At 39.6% G+C, this 18,454-nt stretch overlaps 1 protein-coding gene across 1 annotated transcript in view; it reads left to right on the plus strand.

The window, feature by feature from the left end:
• LOC110130091 (uncharacterized) overlaps positions 1 to 9,115 on the plus strand; it is a 45,856-nt gene extending 36,741 nt beyond the window's left edge. The window contains exons 5-7 of the mRNA XM_070480187.1: positions 3,453 to 3,588; positions 6,607 to 6,699; positions 7,902 to 9,115. Coding sequence (XP_070336288.1) covers positions 3,453 to 3,588; positions 6,607 to 6,648 — 178 coding nt within the window. The 3' untranslated portion in view covers positions 6,649 to 6,699; positions 7,902 to 9,115. The remainder of the gene's footprint in view (positions 1 to 3,452; positions 3,589 to 6,606; positions 6,700 to 7,901) is intronic.
• The last annotated feature ends 9,339 nt before the right edge of the window (positions 9,116 to 18,454 follow it).

The following is an 18,454-nucleotide window of genomic DNA, read 5'->3' on the forward strand; positions in this document are numbered from 1 at the left end:
TTTTCTTCCTTCAAATGAACACTTGCCAAACTAAGCTCATCTTTCTTCCATCCACACTGGGCTCAGCATGCCAAATTCCTTTCCTTCATCAATAACACCAACATTTCCCCACTTAGGAAGGCTTGGAAGCTCCATCATTATTGACGTTCCCTATCTTTCATTACACACAGTAATCAGTCACTATGACTCACAGAAATTTGTTCCTTGAAAACACCCTGGCAGCCATACCTTTTTCTTTTTCCTACTCCCACACACCAATCCATGATTTCCATCACCTGATGCCATTACAAAACTCATAGAAAAATGTGGCATCTTCCTTTCCCAATGTTTTCCCTTCTTGATGAACCTGTAAATTTGCCTCTCTCTCAAAAATATTTTTAGCTCTAAACTTTTTTAGAACCAGGATAACCTAATCAACATGAATTACAGGAATGAACAAGTCTTCTGTGGTTAACTCTCCCAGACTGGCTCATGTCTTATATGTTCTCTATAACTTCTCACTTAGAAGATTCTCTCAAAGGGTTGGGATGTTCTAAGAGTAGAATTTTAGAAAATCAAAATATCTTAAACATATTTAACAACAGCCATCATTCTCATCTAGGAAAGCAGAAATGGTTCCCACACATCCTTATTTGGTGGTCAGAAACGCTGACTACTTACTTACCTTTCTATATGGTACGGAGCACAGAGACTGTGTTTGCCATCCTGGAAACACTGCAGTGTCTGCCTCAGAGTTTTGTGTGTAGTAAGGATTTTAAACTTTCCAATGAATGGATGGATGACTATCAATAATACATATTATTTGTAAAAACTTTATAATTTAACATTTTTAGGACTGTACGGAATAACTTTTGGGCGTAACTAGAGCACACTGGAGAAGGAAATGGCAACCCACTCCAGTATTCTTGCCTGGAAAATCCCACGAACAGAGGAGCTTGGTGGGCTACTGACTCTTGAGGTCACAAGAGTCAGACACGACTTAGTGACTAAACACCACAGAACACATTATTTTTTCCAGTTTTCTGATGAGGAATCTGATGGTAAAGAGAGGTTATGAATTGCCTACATTCATACCGGTATTTGGCAATATGACTAAGCCCAGAAGCTGATCTGTTTTCTGCAAACCACTGCATGAAAGATTGGTAAACCAAGTTTTAAAATGAATAATAATGCATATATATGAAATCTAGAAAAATGGTGCTAAAGTACCTACAGGGTAGAGACGGAGACATAGAGAACAGACTTGTGGACACAGCAAGGAAAGCAGAGGATGGAACAAAGTGAGGGAGCAGCACTGATGTATATACACTGCCGTGTGTAATACCGAGAGCCGGTGGGAAGCCGCCGTTTGACCCAGGGAGCTCGGCTCCGCGCTGTGATGACCGGGAGAGGTGGGAGGAGGCCCAAGATGGAGGGCATGTACGTATACTTAGAGTTGATTCACACTGTGTATAGCAGAAGCTAACACAACACTGTAGAGCAGTTGTCCTCCAATTTAAAAAATATAAAAAAACAAATCACAGTTAGTAACTTAGTAAACTATGAAATATACTATAATTTAGTAAACTATGAAATATTGCTGTAGCAGTAGTTAATAGCAAGAACTGTAACCATGCTTAAAATCAGTTTTTATTCAAATGAAAAGATACATGGTTTCTAAATGTAATCTGTAAATAGCATTAAGGTAAGTAATTAAGATTATTATATGTTGAATAAAGTAGAAGAAAGATTAAAATAGGAAAAAAAGAACAAAAAAAGAGGGCCCAAGTCAATAAAATTAAAAAGTTACAACCAATACCACTCTTTTCCACCATGAAAAAAATTATGGAATTTTCTTAAAAATTTAAAAATCTATCATATGATTTAGAACTTCCACTCCTGAGGATTTATTCAAATAAAAGAAGAACCCTAATTAGAAAAGATACTTACATATATTCATTCCAGTATTGTTGACAATAGCCAAGATACAGAAGTAACCTAAGGGCCCATCAGTATATGAAAAGTGGCATATATATATAAAGGAATATTAACTATTAAAAAGGATGAAATCTTGCCATTTGTGAAAACATGAATGGACCTAGGGGCTATTATGCCAAGTGAAGAGGTAGAAATTTAGATACTGTATGATTTTACTTATATGTGGAATCTCAAAAAACAAAACAAATGAACAAATAGTTGTAGATAAAGAGAACCAACAGGTGGTTGCCAGAGGTGAGGAGGGGTCAGGAAGGAAAGAAACAGGTGAGATAGATTAAGAGGTACAAACTTCCAACACAAAATAAACAAATCACAGGTTTAAAATGTGTAGTGTGGGGAATATAGTCTATAACAATCAAAATCTTTATATGGTTACATTGTAACTAGCCTTATCATAGTGATCATTTTGAAATGTGTAGAATTATGGAATCACTATGTTGTATTATAGGAGCTACCGTGTGTCGGTCAATTATACTTCAAAAACTCATAGAAAAATCAGATTTGTGCTTACCAGAGTGGGGGTTGCGGGGGAAGGGGAATTGGATGAAGGTAGTTAAAAGCTACAAGCTTCCAGGTATTAAGATAAATAAGTACTAGGGACATGATAAATATAGTTAACACTGCTCTATATTACATATGAAAACTGTTAAGAGTAAATCCTAAGAGTTCTCATCACAAGGGAAAAATTTTTTCTACTTCTTTCATTTTCATTCTATATACAAATTTTGTATATTCATTGTGTTCTGTGTGCTAAGTCACTGAAGTCATGCCCCATGAACCATAGCCTGCTAGGCTATGGGATTCTTTGGGCAAAGATAACTGGAGTGGGTTGCCATTTCCTCCTCCGGGGGATCTTCCCAACCCAGGGATCAAACCTGTGTCTCTTACATATACCTTAAAGTAATACAGTGCTGCATGTCAATTATATATTAATAAAAATGGAAGAAAAAACTATATTTAGAATTGAAACCTCTGCAAAATTTCTCCTTTAGAATATTTAGTAGGGTCATAAATATTAGTAAAACATTTTGTATTTTAAAGTCCAGTTATTTCCTTATGAAATTTGATTGTTCCTCAACTTACGACAGGAAACAGCTTACCTAAGTTAATTGAGTTGCTGAAATTTTATAGTATTACCATTGGAATATTGGAAATTGTGCACCTGGAAGGAATGTCTCGAAGAATCTCTCTTATAGGACTCCTTTCTGTAAGAGAGAAATATGGAAAGGACTTGAGTGAGTACAATGTACAGTTTCTTCAGGGGAACTTCAGAGGTGGGTCATTTGAATGAAATGAGTTTGCACTTCATCAGCTGGTATTTGCTCTACATTGTGTTGTATCTTGCCTGTTACTTTTGTCTAGTATTTCATATTTACTCAGTGCAGATAGTATCACCTGGGAATTACCTGATGTATTTTAGGAAATTTGTAATTGTCTCTCTGGTAATCCAATCCTTTCTGTTTTCTCCAAACTAGACAGTCTTCAAAGTTTCTAGTTCACGGATGTCACTTCACTCTTAACGAATGGGGTTTCTGTTCCTTGAACGGACCAAGCTCAGACCACTCTAGACGTTTGAACTACTTCCTCTGTGGGGAATATTCTAAGCTTTTTGTAAGTCTGTATATTTAGATCATTCAGGTCTCAGATCACATATTTGTTGTTGTTTAGCCTCTAAATCGTGTCCGACTCTTTGCAACCCCATGGTCTGTAGCCCTCAGGCTCCTCTGTTCATGGGATTCCCCAGGCAGGAATACTGGAGTGGGCTGCCATTCCCTTCTCCAGGGGATCTTCCCAACTCAGGGATGGAACCTGCATCTCCGTTGGCAGGCAGATTCTGTACCACTAAACCACATATACCTCCTCCAAAAGGATTGAAGGTGGGAGGAGAAGGGGCCGACAGAGGATGAGATGGTTGGATGGCGATCACAGACTCGATGGACATGAGTTTGAGTAAGCTCCGGGAGTTGGTGTTGGACAGGGAAGCCTGGCGTGCTGCAGTCCATGGAGCCGCACAGTCGGACACGACTGAGTGAACTGAACTGAAAAGGATTTCTTGCGTGCTATAGGGGAAACAGTTCCCCAAGCCCCTCCTACCAGTCACTGTCAACCATAGTTATTCTAATTACTTTTGTAGTATAGACCATTGGCTAGAGTTACGTTGTATATTTATTTGTTGTTTATTGTAGTTTTTCTCTTGCCCTCCCCACCTTGACCAGAACGTAATCTCCCTGAGATCAGGAACCTTGCTTAACCTCTTCTCCACAGTAGCACCTAGAGCATAGCCAGAGAGCAATAGTGATTTGTCAGATGAATGAAGGATTAATTCTTAAGAAAATTTTTTCTGTCACCTCATAGGATTTTTGATTTTGAAAGGTAAACTTGTATACTTAGTCTGTCAAATTGATTTGATTTGGTGTACAATGGATTACTATTCAGTCATGAGAAAGAAGGATATTATGCCATTTATGATAACATGGATGGTCCTTGTGGGAATTATGCTAAGTGAAATAAGACAGAGAAAGAAATATTGTGTGATATAACTTATATGTAGGATCTGAAAATGCCAAACTTATAGAAACAGAGGCTAGAATGGTGGCTACCAGTGGCTAGGGCTGGGGGAAAGGATCAGGAAATGTTGGTTGACGTGTATAATTTCCAGTTATAAAATGAATAGGTATGGAATCTAATGTACAGCATTGTGATTATAGTTATTAATACTTTATTGTATACCTATATAAAGTTGTTAGGACAGTCTATCCTAATTGGATGATGTAGTACAGATGTTAGCTAAGGCAGTGGTGGTTAATTAATTTGCAATCAAAATAATAAAAAACTTAATACATTATAAACCTTAAACTTACATACTGCTCTATATGTTGATATCATTCAATAAAGCTGGAAAATATGTAGGATCTTGGTAATATTGGTAGTCACTTTGTCATATTGATAATAGATGTTACAGAGAACACTGTTGTTCCAAATAATTGGTATAGAATATCTGAACATACCTGGAACTTTTGGTAATCCCTGATATATTATACTACATAAAAAGATGCCTGAAGCCCAGAAAAACAAAAGACACACAGTTCTGGAAAGGAAACATTGTGTAACTTGCATATTATTGTCTCATTCCTTCTGTAAAATGACCCTGCTCTCCAGTCACTGGATGTGGGATAGTATGGTAATGTGGTCTGCTATTGGAGGTTTTCATGAGAGTGTGTTCCAAATGTGAGAAGGGTTTTCTTTTTCTTTTTTTGTCTTTAAAAGCAAAGATTGAAGGCAGGAGGAGAAGGGGATGACAGAGAATGAGATGGTTGGATGGCATCACCAACTCAATGGACATGAGTTTGAGTAAATTCCAGGAGTTGGTGATGGACAGGCAGGCCTGGTGTGCTGCAGTCCATGGTCTCGGAAAGAGTTGGACAGGACTGAGCAACTGAACTGAACTTTTTCCTAAGACTTTATGAGCCCAACAGGCCTCTGCCCTTACCTTGGTCCCCAGAGGTCAGGGCAGTATTTTGTTTTTTGGTAGTGGGCTGGGGAAGGTACTTTTAACATTTAATCCTCAGAACAACACTTACCTGGTAGGTACTATTAACAGCTGTTTTCACATTAAGCAAGCAGACTCCGGTTATGCAACTTGGCCAAGGTCTTGCCACTGGTAAGTGTAAGAACCAGTATTGACCCTGTTTTCAGGCACCAAAGGTTCGATGTGCTATCCCGTGTCAGTATTCAGCAGTGTCCCTTAGAGTGGAGATGAGTTCACTACATCTCATCTGTTATTAATTGACTTAAAATTGTTGGAAAGCTATTTCAGATACTGAACCAAAATCTCTTTCTCTTTATGTCTATATAAAATTGCCCTGTGGGAGCAGAACTGAATGTCCACCTTTCTTTTTCCTGACAATCAATCACTTTCAAGTCCCTGAGTAAAATTATCCACTGTGGTAGTTAGGGATGGATTCATAAAGAGGTGGCTGGCACCTAAAGAAAATTCATAGCATTTGGATTTGTGCACATGAGAGAAACAGACCTTTTAGGTAATCAGATATGATGATAATAGAATGATTCACTGAGCACCTGTTGTGTCTAGCACTGTGCTAGTTACTTTTGATGCACTGTCTCATGCATCGAGTAATTCTCATGATGACTGTGCACTCGAAAATGGTATTTCATTTTATAGATGTAAAAAAACACTCAGGAGATGTAAAGTGATCCAGTTCACTCAGGTATTAAGTGACACGGAATTTGAAGCCAGGCTTATGTGATCCCAAAGCATGTTTTCTGCGCTAGCCTAGGCTTCATGTTGGTTGCATAAATTATAACAATATAATCTGTCGATCAGTCTGAATTCAGTGCCGTATAAACCAAAAGGCCTTACTGTTTTCCAGTCACTATCTTAAATATGCAGTGCCTATTTACTCCATTTTTGTCCTCTATTAACATTTTAAGAAGATTCCATTGTATTTTGGGCCTTTTTATGACAAAACCCAGCTAGTTTAAGTCTAAAAGTTGTCTCATTTGTTTCCGTCCCTTCATCTTAGACCCAGAAGCCTAAGACTATGTGAAAGTAAAGAAGAGCATGTTCTGTTTATTTAATCTTTTTTTCCCTTTTTTTCTTTTTCACAGGCATTTAAGGCAGCAAAGAGGAAAATAGTGAAGGTCAAGTGACTCTTAACTGATGCTGTTGTAATCCTTTTCTGACTGTTTCTAGTTCCTCAGGTAACTGATCTGCTACTGATGTGGTCTGTAAGGCAAGTGTTTTACCTTTGGGCTCGGTTTAGGAAAATGAAGGAGAAAGGGAAGGCAGGTTAAGGTCTGGATGCCAGGAAAGATGACATTTATGGTAGAGGGAAAACTGGAAGAAAGAGAGCTGGTTCAGGATAGGCATAATCCAACAGACATGACAGAAGCTCTTACATGATGATTTAAAATGGAAAGACAGCTTTCACTTTGTGGAACTGATGTGTTCCAGCTTTTGATTCTAAAATGAACTCAATTTTCCTTCTTAACTGCTATAATAGAATCAAGGATGTATCCCCACAAGGAAAAAAGAAAATCCTCAAAAGACTCAATTAAAGCTTTTGGTGAAGACGTAGTTGAAAGGGTGGCCGCTCCCCAGGTCCTGTGGGATTGTCATCCCACTTTGTGGTTCACTTACTTTTGCTGTGGTTTACCGGCTCCTCGGTCTCCCCGAGGCCCTCGGGCCCACCCTTGCTTCCTTTGGGACAGGATGTTCATGCATGTCTGCTGTCAGAGAAATGAACATGCACAGTCCTGACACCCTGGGTGTTTCCCTTTGGCTGGCTGCGCAGGAGGTCACACGTTTGCATTCAGGTTTCATACCTTCACTCCCCTGCCGTGTCTCACCTTTAGAGCGTTTCTGTAAGTAAAACCCTCATCAGAGCAGCCATGTGGGGTAATTCTCACCTGGGTCTCTCTCTCTTTATGTGAACAAAAATCCTCCGCCAAATTGTGTAGACATAGATGGTATCTTATATTTTATCAAACACTTAGTTGCCCTATCACTTTGGCATTCTCTGTGTCTATATAAAACAGTCTGTTGGTCTTTAAAGAGAAGGCTGTCTTTGGAACCAATTCTCAGAAAACTCAATCAGGCAAATGCCAGATTATGTCCCTAACTCTGTCCCCTGGGTGATTGGATCTTGGGCACCATGGAAAGTTACTGAGGTTTGGAAGGAGAACATACCCAGTGGAAACCAGGAGAATGGAGAACTTAGAGCAGAGGCGTAAGGGGAGAGGAAAGGGATACTAGCAAAGATGAAATTGCTTTAGCAATATTCTTGCACTGGTTTCTATGCGGGAAACCTGTAATACCAATCCCGTTGAAAAGACTGGGTCAATAGAGTCCCCTCCTGAACTCTCAATTTATAGCACCGTCACTTTCTCTAACTTTGTTACAGCTGAAGGAAGGAGTCCTGTTGATACAAAACACGATTACAGCTCTTTTTGAAAAGAAGAAAAAGATGCTCACAGACGCTTCCCATTTATTGTCACTATCATTTTTTTCCCCATAATGCTCTCATTCTTGGCCCACGTAGGAAATCAGAAGATAATTTAAAATTCAATGATGAGGGCTCAGAGCTTAACACATTTAGAAGAAGAGAGGAAAGAAAAGCGTCACATCTGGACAGGACTGGGAGTGATGTTGGAAAACTCCCCAAGGAGGCCCAGAAGAGCTGTTGGCAAGTGGCCTCATGGTGCTCTGTGTGACCACAGCAGACCCCCAAGACATTATCTTTACTCAGGCCAGGGGATAGTGACTGAAGTCATGGACACATAGGAGAGAAGTTGAGAGATATTTTATGTGTTAGGAAAATTAGGTTGAACCTTTGATTTACTAATTACTATTTTGTAATACAATCCTTCTAAGCATTTCTTTCTGTACGTATAACAGTATCCTCATAGAATATGAGAAGTAAATTATTTATATGTATAAACATATGCATATATATAATTCTTAGTATATAAAGTTCTTTATAAATAGTAATGGTATAGACTATTCTTAAAATAGGACACAAAGGCAAAGGCAGCTCTTTAGTTTATCTTTGCTTTCACTTGCCCCTATGTGGTGATACACAAATCAGTGAAAACGGCCTTCTATTTTCTTTCAAGATTCTCTGTTAGAAGTAAAAAGAACATAGGTGTCAGAATCTCACAAATCAGAATTAAAATTTGTATTCTGCCACTTATGAGCTGTAGAACCTGGGACATGTTACTTTGTTGGTTTCAGAGTTCACAACTGATAATGTCATTATTTCACAACATGACTGGGAAATTTAATGAAGGGAAAAGTATGTAGCACTGCTGAGTACATTGTCTGGTATATAACATATACTAAATCAGAGGTTGGCAGAGATCTTCTTTCAAGGGCCAGATTGTTAATATTTTAGGCTTTTTGGCCCAACTGCTCGAGTTAGTCATTATTGCATGAAAACATACAGGGAGTGTGTAAGGAAATAAGGATAGCCGTTTTCCAATAAAACTTTATTTAAAAAGACAAGTGGGCCAGCTTTGGCCTCTGATCTATACTTTACTAATCCTAGCTCCTAACCAATATTAGTTTCTTCCTCTTCTCTAATCTGTCATCTTTGAAATTTAGCGTTTTTTTTTTTTTTTTTTTGTGGTACATAATGTTGAAAAAAGCATCTACCTAAAGTTTAGTTTATTGATTGAATATCTGTTGTGTGCAAAGGACTGAGTTAAGTGGAATGAAGAGCAGCATGAATAACATTTGCTTCTACTTTTGAGAGGGCTAAAGGATGAGAGGAAGGAATTAACACTCTTTTAAGTTTGGCTTTCTCAGCCAGAAAGCAGTTTAAGAACATTTCTTTGAGTTGTTGAAGGATGAAATAAGGCCTCATATTTAAGCATAGATGCAGTACAAAACATTATAGAGAAATGGTTATTGGACTGAACTTTTTTCCAGTGAAGAACTGTACAGCTGGACAAAATGAGGTATGAGGAAACTGCAGACACAGGACAGCAAAGCACAGGTCTGTGATGCTTGAGATAAGAAAAATACATTTCATTCCAGTTTTCTGTCTGCAGCCACTATTCAAACCTCAGCTCAGAGAAGTGGCGGCCAATTTTTTTTTTAGGTGTTTTTGTGTCATTTTAAAGCAGTGCTTTCACTGGGTAGGGACAAGAGAGATAAGAGTTTGGGGATGCTGATGTAGCTGGAAGTTACAGATCACATTACTGACTAAAAGGCAGATGCACGGATAAGATGGCCTCAGAAATCTATATGAGGGTCCCCTTGAGTGTTGGGGTGAATATAAAGCTATATGCACAGATCAAGATTCAGTGAGAGTAGGCAGAGGATAGCTATTGGGTGACTGAACTGAGCAGGATCTTGGAGGTTGCAGAGCACAGGACAGTGGAGTTCTGTCCATCTAAAGCAGAAGGACCTCAGAAACGCCCCGGACATTCAGTCAGAACCCTAGAAACGTTATTGTAAGTGAAGGGCTGAGGGAGGGGTCAAGATGGCAGAGTAAGAGGATGTGGAGCTCACCTTTCCTCACAAACACATCAAAAATGCATCTCCATGTGGAACATTGCTCACAGAAAACCAATTGGAAACTGGCAGAAGTTCTATATGACTAAAGCTGCAAGACAGATCTCCATGTAACTGGGTAGTCTGGGGAAAAAGGCATCAGGACAGGACTGGTGCCCTGGGAGGGAATTTTAAGGGAGAGAAGGTCCACATGGACAGACCTGCAACCTGAGGGGCCTCCTTGACTGCTGGGAAATCCACTGAGACAGATAAATGCCCGAAGAAGCCTAGAGTCTACTTGTGAGGAGAACACATGTGCTGGCTTGATAACAACCAGGGAAGAGAGACACCCATACTGGCAGCTGCCAACTTGCCATACTTCCCAGTTCAAAGAATCTACTGCCTCAGCCCCACTTGCTCCATAGCACAGCCTGGGGAGAGACCAGGTCAGAGATTTAATCTAGCTGCACAGAGACAGACCTGGGCACTTGTAGTGTGGTCCGGGCCAAATTGCAGAGACCCTTATCAGCATAAGCCCAGGGGCAGTGACAGAACTGGGCAGACATTGCCAGTGCATGCACTGGGGTAAGCTAGCCCCAGCAATCAGACATGAAAAAGAAATAAAAGGTATCCAAATTGAGAAGAAAGAGGTAGAACTGTCACTATTTGCAGATAACATAGTATTCTAAATAGAGAACTAATAAAGTCTCCATGCAAAAATGATTAGAACTAATAAATGAATTCAGTAAGGTAGTAGGATACAAGATTAATTTATAGAAAGAAATCTATTATATTCCTTTACACTATCAAATATCAGAAATAGTAAAGCAATCTCATTTACAATTGTATCAATCTCATTTAAAATTGCATCAGAAAAATAAAATACAGAGGAATAAATCTAACCAAGGAGGTGAAAAACCTATACACTGAAAACTAAAACATTGATAAAGGAAACTGAAGATGATTCAAAAAAATTGAAAGATATCCTGTGCTTGTGGATTGAAATAATTAATATTGTTTAAATGGCCAAAGTACCCAAAGCAATATACAGATTAAATGCAAACCCTGTCAAAACACCAATGACATTTTTTAAAGAACTAGAACAAATAACCCTTTTATAAGGAACCACAAACAACCCAGAATTGCTAAAACAATACTGAGGAAAAAGAACAAAGTTGGAGGCTTAACTCCTCCAGGCTTCATCCTACAAAGCTACAGTAATCAAAACAATCTGGTATTGGCAGAAAAACAGACATATAGGTGAATGGGACAGAATAGAGAGCCCAGAAACAAACCACACACCTATGATCAATTAATGTATGACAAAACAAAAATATACAATGGAGAAGACAGTCTCCTTAACAGGTGGTGTTTGGAAATCTGGACAGCTACATGTAAATCAGTAAGAACACTGGCTCACACCACATACAAAAATAAACTCAAAATTGTTTAAAGACCTAAATACAAAACATGACACTAAAACTCGAAGAGAACATATGCAAAACATTCTCAGATTGCAGCAGTGTTTTCTTAGATCAGTGTCCCAAAGCTAAATAAGTAAATGGGACCTAATCAAAAGTAAGAGCTTTTGCACAGTGAACATAACCATCAAAACAAAAGACAATCTATAGACTGGAAGAAAATATTTGAAAATGATATGACTCACAAGGGCTTAATTTCCAAAATACACAAATAGCTCATACAACTCAATATTGAAAAAGATGGGCAGAAGACCTAAATATAGACATTTCCCCAAAGACGACATACAGGTGGATAACAGGCACATGTGAAGATGCTCAGCGCCACTAATTATTGGAGAAAGAAATCAAAACCACAAAGAGTTTTCACCTCACACCTGTCAGAATGGCCATCATCAAAAAGCCTACAAATAATGCTGAAGAGGGGTGTGGAGAAAAGGGAACCCTCCTGTACTATTAGTGGGAGTGTAAACTGGTATGGCCACTGTGGAGACTGGTTTGGAGGTTACTTTAGAAAACTAAAAATAAAGCTACTATATGATCTGGCACTCCTGCTGCTGGGTATCTATCCAGAAAAGATGAAAACGCCAATTCAAAAGGTACACACACCCCAGTGTTCATGGTACTGTTTATAATAGCCAAGACATGGAAGCAACCTAAGTGGTTTAAGAAGATGTAGTCTATGTATACAATAGAAGATTAGCCCAAGATTGAAATAATGCCATTTGCAGCAACATAGATGGACCTTGAGAGTGCTACACTTAGTGAAGTGAAAGACATATCACTTACATGCGGGATCTAAAAATTCTACAAATGAATCTATGCAAAACAGAAACAGACTCCTAGATGTAGAAAGCAAACTTATGGGTGCCAGAGAGAAAAGCCACGGTAGGGAGATGTTAGGAGTCTGGGATTAACAGATACTACTGTACACACAATGGACAAACAACAAAGATTTACTGTATAGCACAGGGAACCATACTCAGTATCCTATATAATAACCCGTAATAGAAAGTATTCTGAAAATTTATGTATATATTTATATAACTGAATCATTTTGCAGCTCGCCTCAAACTACCATATTATAAATTAACTGTACTTCACTTGAATATTAAATGTGATCAGAACGAGGAATAAAAACAAAGAAGGGGAAAGAAATAGAGATTGAGGAGTTAAAAGGACCCACTGAGGAGATGTAGCGGTCAAGGTCAGAGAGAGGGAAGGAGCCATGCCTCTCTCTAGGGTTAAGAGTTTTCCAGGCAGAGGGGACCGCTATTGCAAAGGCCTTACAGTGCCTGCTCTTTATGTTTAAAGAATGAGGATACTGGTTTATTGAGTCAAAATGTAAAGGAGAAGAAGTGGTAGTGAAGGAAGTCTGAGTGGAGCCAATCTTGTGAGATCTTCAATCTCATGGCAAGAACTTCACTTTCGCCTTGTGTAAGATGGGAAGGCAGCTGAGTTTTGAGCAAGGGAAAGACACATCTGACTTCAATTTTGACCAGCATCCCTCTCATTGTTGTGCTGAGAGTATTTTGAAGAGAGACAAAAGTGGAAGCTGGGGCACCAAATAAGAAGCAATTGCAAGAATCCAGTGAGAGACGGTGGCTTAGAGAGCCACGCCTGCACTAGAGGTTACCACAGATTACCACTGTGGCCCTCCCGTTTTCCCTGCATCTTATTTATCAGTCCATGCCATCCAGCCTCTAACTGCCCACATCAATGTCTCTTATTGGAGAACTGTCTGGGGTTGGAGCTAACTTTTCCCAACTATGAACCAGCACAGAAATACCCAGTTTGTCGTCTTGGATAAACCCTTCACAGGTGGTAAGCGTTCGTTTCTAAATACCATAATTTTCTCAGTGGAGTCATATGAATCTGGGGCATGTGTCTCATAGGGGCCCCAGAGTTCCCTAGTGCGATTTAGAACCAGTTGCCTGCTGTCGAAACTGGCTTGATACTGTACCTTTTACTAGCCATCTTCCCTTTCATATTTCCCCATTCACTACTGAAATTTCCTGGAATTGCATCCAAAATAAGCTACTAGCATTCAAATGTTATCTCCAGATCTTGTTTTAAAAGAAATCCAAATTAAGATGGAAGTTTCCCCGGAAGTAGAACTTTAGGATGGATTTCTGGATTTGACAACTCTCTGGTTTTGAACAAGGATCCTGATCTGGCAGCAAGTGGGTGGTGATAAACCCTGGATTGTTACACGGTGAGGGTTACCGAGACTCCCACTTGCAATGAATTGGGAAGGAAGGTGAAAATGGATGTACTTGCTTTTACAAGAATAATACAATAATGCTTTTACAATGATATTTCAGATGTGGGATCAATGGTAACTACAAGATCTAGGTAGTTGATTTATTATTAAGTTAATCAAAGGGTTAAAAGAAGAACAGCTGTCTCACATCAGTTGGCTATTAATTCAGACACCATATGTAAGCCAGAAGCCCTCTGTAAAAGCACTGAATGATTTTCATCTCCCATAGCTGATGGTGGACTGCTGAAAATCAGAAGCAAGGCCTGATTAAGAGAATAGTATAATTATGAAGCAGGCTGAGATCACAACACTAGCAAGTCTGTATGGGAAGCAAGATCCTGATGGGGAAGCATCTGTACTATGATGATAGGAATGGGAATATCTGAGAGGATGTATTTATGAGCCTAGAAAACTCAGCATCCCATGAATCTGGACTAGTTTGAATGACCTACAACCAACTGCTTGCTAAAGGGTAATAACCTCTACCTATCTGAAGCCATGCAAAATCCTCACCTGAAGCCGATGCCAAACAAGATGATGCTTACTTTAAGATCTTTCATACCTCCTCTTGTTTCCTTTAGATCTAGATCAATAAATAGAGCTAAGCTAAATTGCATCAAGGATCAACTGTGGAAGTACTGTTTCTGCTATGGGAGGAAAGAGACTATTACCAAAAGAGCTGCAGGATATGGATAATCTGTTTGACAGGAACTGGGAGACCAAGCTAAGGAATGGATCTTGAGGGCTCTGGACTGGTGGAGACATTCCATCAGACAGGATAGGGAACATTTACTGACAGGAAGTTGCTCTTCTACAACTCAGGAATTAATGACTTGTCAAGAACACTTTGGAGTCAGTCCTAATGTGCAGGGGGGACAGTTTCTTTAAGTTTGATTTTTTTTAAAAAAATGGCCAATAGTTAATAAAGTGGAGAGGTTAAAACTGCCTTGACAGAACATAAAACAAAACAGCGGCACAAAGATCAGTGTATATATACACAGAAAACATCAGGTGCCTATATTAACTGGAAAAGCTCAGAAGATATTCGCTTTACTACAACAAAGAGCAGTGTACTAGTGAGGGTGCTGCCAGCATCACTGAGGTCAACACTGGGTGTACTCTGTGAGCCAGGGTTGAACCTAAGGGATATTTTAATGGAAACGGGCTCTCTAGTGTCACTGAGTGTGATAGGATTGTGGAATAATAGAGGTCAGTTACTGTGTTGTTGTTTAGTAGCTAAGTCGTGTCTGACTCTTTATTTTCAGCCCCCTGGACTGTAGCCCACCGGGCTCCTCTATCCATGGGATTTCCCAGGCAAAAATACTGGCGTGGGTTGCCATTTCCTCCAGGGGATTTTCCCCACCCAGGGATCGAACCTGCATCTCCTGAATTACAGGCAGATTCTTTACCTCTGAGTCACCAGGGAAGCCCATTAGAGGTCAGTAGATAACACTTAACTGTCACAGGCCAGGTGGGTGCAATTTCCATATGAGTTTGGGGGCAAAAAGTGCCAAGTGGCATCTAGGAAGTTCTGACCCATGATGTCTGAGACTATGGAATTCCTAAGGGGGAGATGGTTGGGTAGCCAGTGAGAGCATTGTCTGATATTGATACATAACATACAGACCAAGAGTGAATGAGCAGAAAGCAAATGATGTCAGTCAGAGCAAAAATAGAGAATGATGATCCCTTGCTCAATTTTCAGTCTTGAGCTTGTTCCTGATCCAAAGCCCACCAATTAAAAGGGAGGGTAGGGCCACTTGAGGAAAGACTTGCAATGTTACTGCAGGTTGGCATAGTAATGACTGCCCCATTTCTTTCCCAAAGGACTATGGCCATTTATCAGAGTAATTGTATATTATAGAGAAAAGGATATCCAAATCATTTAGGGGATGTAGGATATAATACATGAATTAACACATACCAAAAAACTCACCCACCATTGTTAGAACAGGGGTGTGTGGAAGTCAGCTGGAAGATGTCCTGGTTCAGATGTATCTCACAGTGTGCCCAGTGGGTTCCTAAAACCACTTGTTGTTTTCCCAGTCCCTGAGTATACTGTCAAGATAGACATACTCGGCAGCTCATATTCTGTGGTAGATTAAGTTATTGTTCAAAGATGTGTACCACTTCCCTTCCTTATGCCTTTGCCAAGGCAGGCAAAGTATACCTGCCTTGGCCATGAAACTTGCTTTGACCAGTGGGATCTTAGCCAACATGATACAAGCAGAGACCTGAAATGTTAATATGCGGTTGGGACTGTTCTCTTTCACTTTTGCTATCACCCTGAGAAGAGGTTTTTCTATGTTGTTTCTGCCACTTCAGCCAGAGAGAAAGAATGAACTAATATGGAATGAACCCAAGCCCAGCTAGACACATAGAACTTGATGCAGAGCTACCCAGCTCATCCCAGCCTAAATCAGCTGAACCCCACGCAACTCACAAATTAAAAAAAAAAAAAATAACAATTGCTGTTTTAAAGTACTAAGTTTCTCTGGTGGCTTCTTTGATAATGATAGATATGATTCCTAAAAATAGATTCCTAATACTAGTTTTATAATGTTGAGAGTGGGCAGTATATAAATGGTAGGGAAAAAATGGTAATGAAGCTGTCTTATAAGGCTCAAAAAATGGTGGCCTCTGTTATGTGGCAGCAACATTTAAAACTAGTGCCTGCAGCGGCTCAGCTGGTAAAGAATCCACCTGCAATGTAGGACACCTGGGTTTGATCCCTGGGTTAGGAAGATCCCCTGGAGAAGGGGAAAGTCTACTCATTCCACTATTCTGGCCTGGAGAATTCCATGGACTGTATAGTCCATGGGGTCGCAAAGAGTCGGACACCACTGAATGACTTTCACTTTCATATCAGTATAGGGGCTTCCCCAGTGGCTCAGATGGTGAAGAATCTGCCTGCAGTGCAGGAGACCCGGGTTCAGTCCCTGGGTCAGGAAGAGCCCATGGAGAAGGAAATAACCCACTCCAGTATCCTTGCCTGGAGACATGGACAGAGGAGCCTGGTGGGCTACAGTCCATGGGGTCAGAAAGAGTCGGACACAACTGAGTGACTAACACTGCAAAATACATGCACAATGAACTAGTAGAGTTAGGAGAAGTCAATGAAACTTTAAAGAATGAGGTGGTTGCTACCAGCACATTTGACAAGGTACTATAAGAATGAGGTATGCTTAGAAAAGAATTGGCTACTTCCCAGACTCATTTTAAAGAGGCTATTGAAACCCATAAACCGCAGCACTGAAAATTTTAACTATTTCCCACCAGATAAAGGCTATATATCCTTTATAATACAATCTCACCAAGTCCAGGAGTTTCCAAACAAACATAAAGAGTAGGACCCTTTGTTAAGACTCGTGACAGAATTAAATTGGAGCCTTGTTAATTCTCTCAGCTTAATGAAAGAATTCCTAAGATGATTTAGGGCATGGTCTCACAGAATCCTAACATGTCTAATAAATACATAATTGAATCTAGAAGAATTATGTCCCAGAACCGAATTGTATGAGTCAGTGTAACATATATATAAAGTACAAAATTCTTGAGAAGTCTGTACTTATTAAAACACTGTCAACATGGACTAAATGTTATTGAGACAGAAATGTAAAAAGACCTTTTCAGTTTACAACTTTCTGTTGTAGTCAAGAAAAAGATTGAGAAAGTTGCCTAGCCATAAAAAAAAGCATTATTCTATCTTGCTTTCTTCAGAAATTATAGAGGGGGATACTAGTAAATAGCTTTAGAAACCAGAGCTAATAACAGATATGGAAAATAACAAAACTGGAAGCTACTTCCAGGAAATAAAATCACAGGCCAAACAAAGCTACATCCTTGTATCCTTGGGAAAGGTTCCTGACACATTTTTTTCTCAGAAGAATTTAAAAAATGCTATAAACTATTTAATTTGTCTTACTATTTTTCCATTTTCAAATGGGGATTTTTTTTTGGTCTCTCCTGCCCCCACTTCACCACTGTGTATTGAGTATGCATGGATCACATAATTTTTTAGTTCATTGTTCTCCAGATCAAGAGGAGCCACGTCTGGATGATAAATTCCTGGTGAAGCTCATGCCACAACTAGCTAAGAGTTTGGGGAGTATTAAATGGGGGTGACTGTATTTAGCAGTTGGGAGGGATAAAAATATTTATGAACAAGAGAACAGACTGTGGTATATTAAATTATTCTACCCCTTGACTCATGGCACAACTATGTGAATAACTTGGCATGAGTTACAGAGATATTATCAACATGAAACTAGCAGAGAATGAAAATGTGCTTGCACAGTTGAGCTTTCCTTCTTGCACTCTGCCATTACCATGAGAGGAAGACTGTAGGGAGGCTGCTACCCTTCAGCCTGGGCCTAGGTGATAAAGTTACTTGAAACAGACCTCAGCCCAACCAGCACTGGGGGGCCAGCAACTCTTTCAAGAGCTCACAGAGTGTCTGCTTTATTTTCAAGAGCCTTCTTGTAATATTGCCCCGGATAAGCCACTCACTTTTTGTTGAAGGAAATTCAACAGTTGGTACATGAATACAGAGTCCACTATAAGTGGTGGGGGGGTGGAGCACTACCTGATATAGTCTCATAGAGGTATGATTAAGGGATTAGATTGGGCATAACACCTCGTATAGTTCTGCTATCCTTTAAGATGTATTATATGCATTAGTCATGGCAAACAACCTCTTCCAACAACACAAGAGAAGAC

The sequence above is a fragment of the Odocoileus virginianus genome, chromosome 18 (assembly GCF_023699985.2).
Source record: "Odocoileus virginianus isolate 20LAN1187 ecotype Illinois chromosome 18, Ovbor_1.2, whole genome shotgun sequence".
Taxonomy (NCBI): domain Eukaryota; kingdom Metazoa; phylum Chordata; class Mammalia; order Artiodactyla; family Cervidae; genus Odocoileus; species Odocoileus virginianus.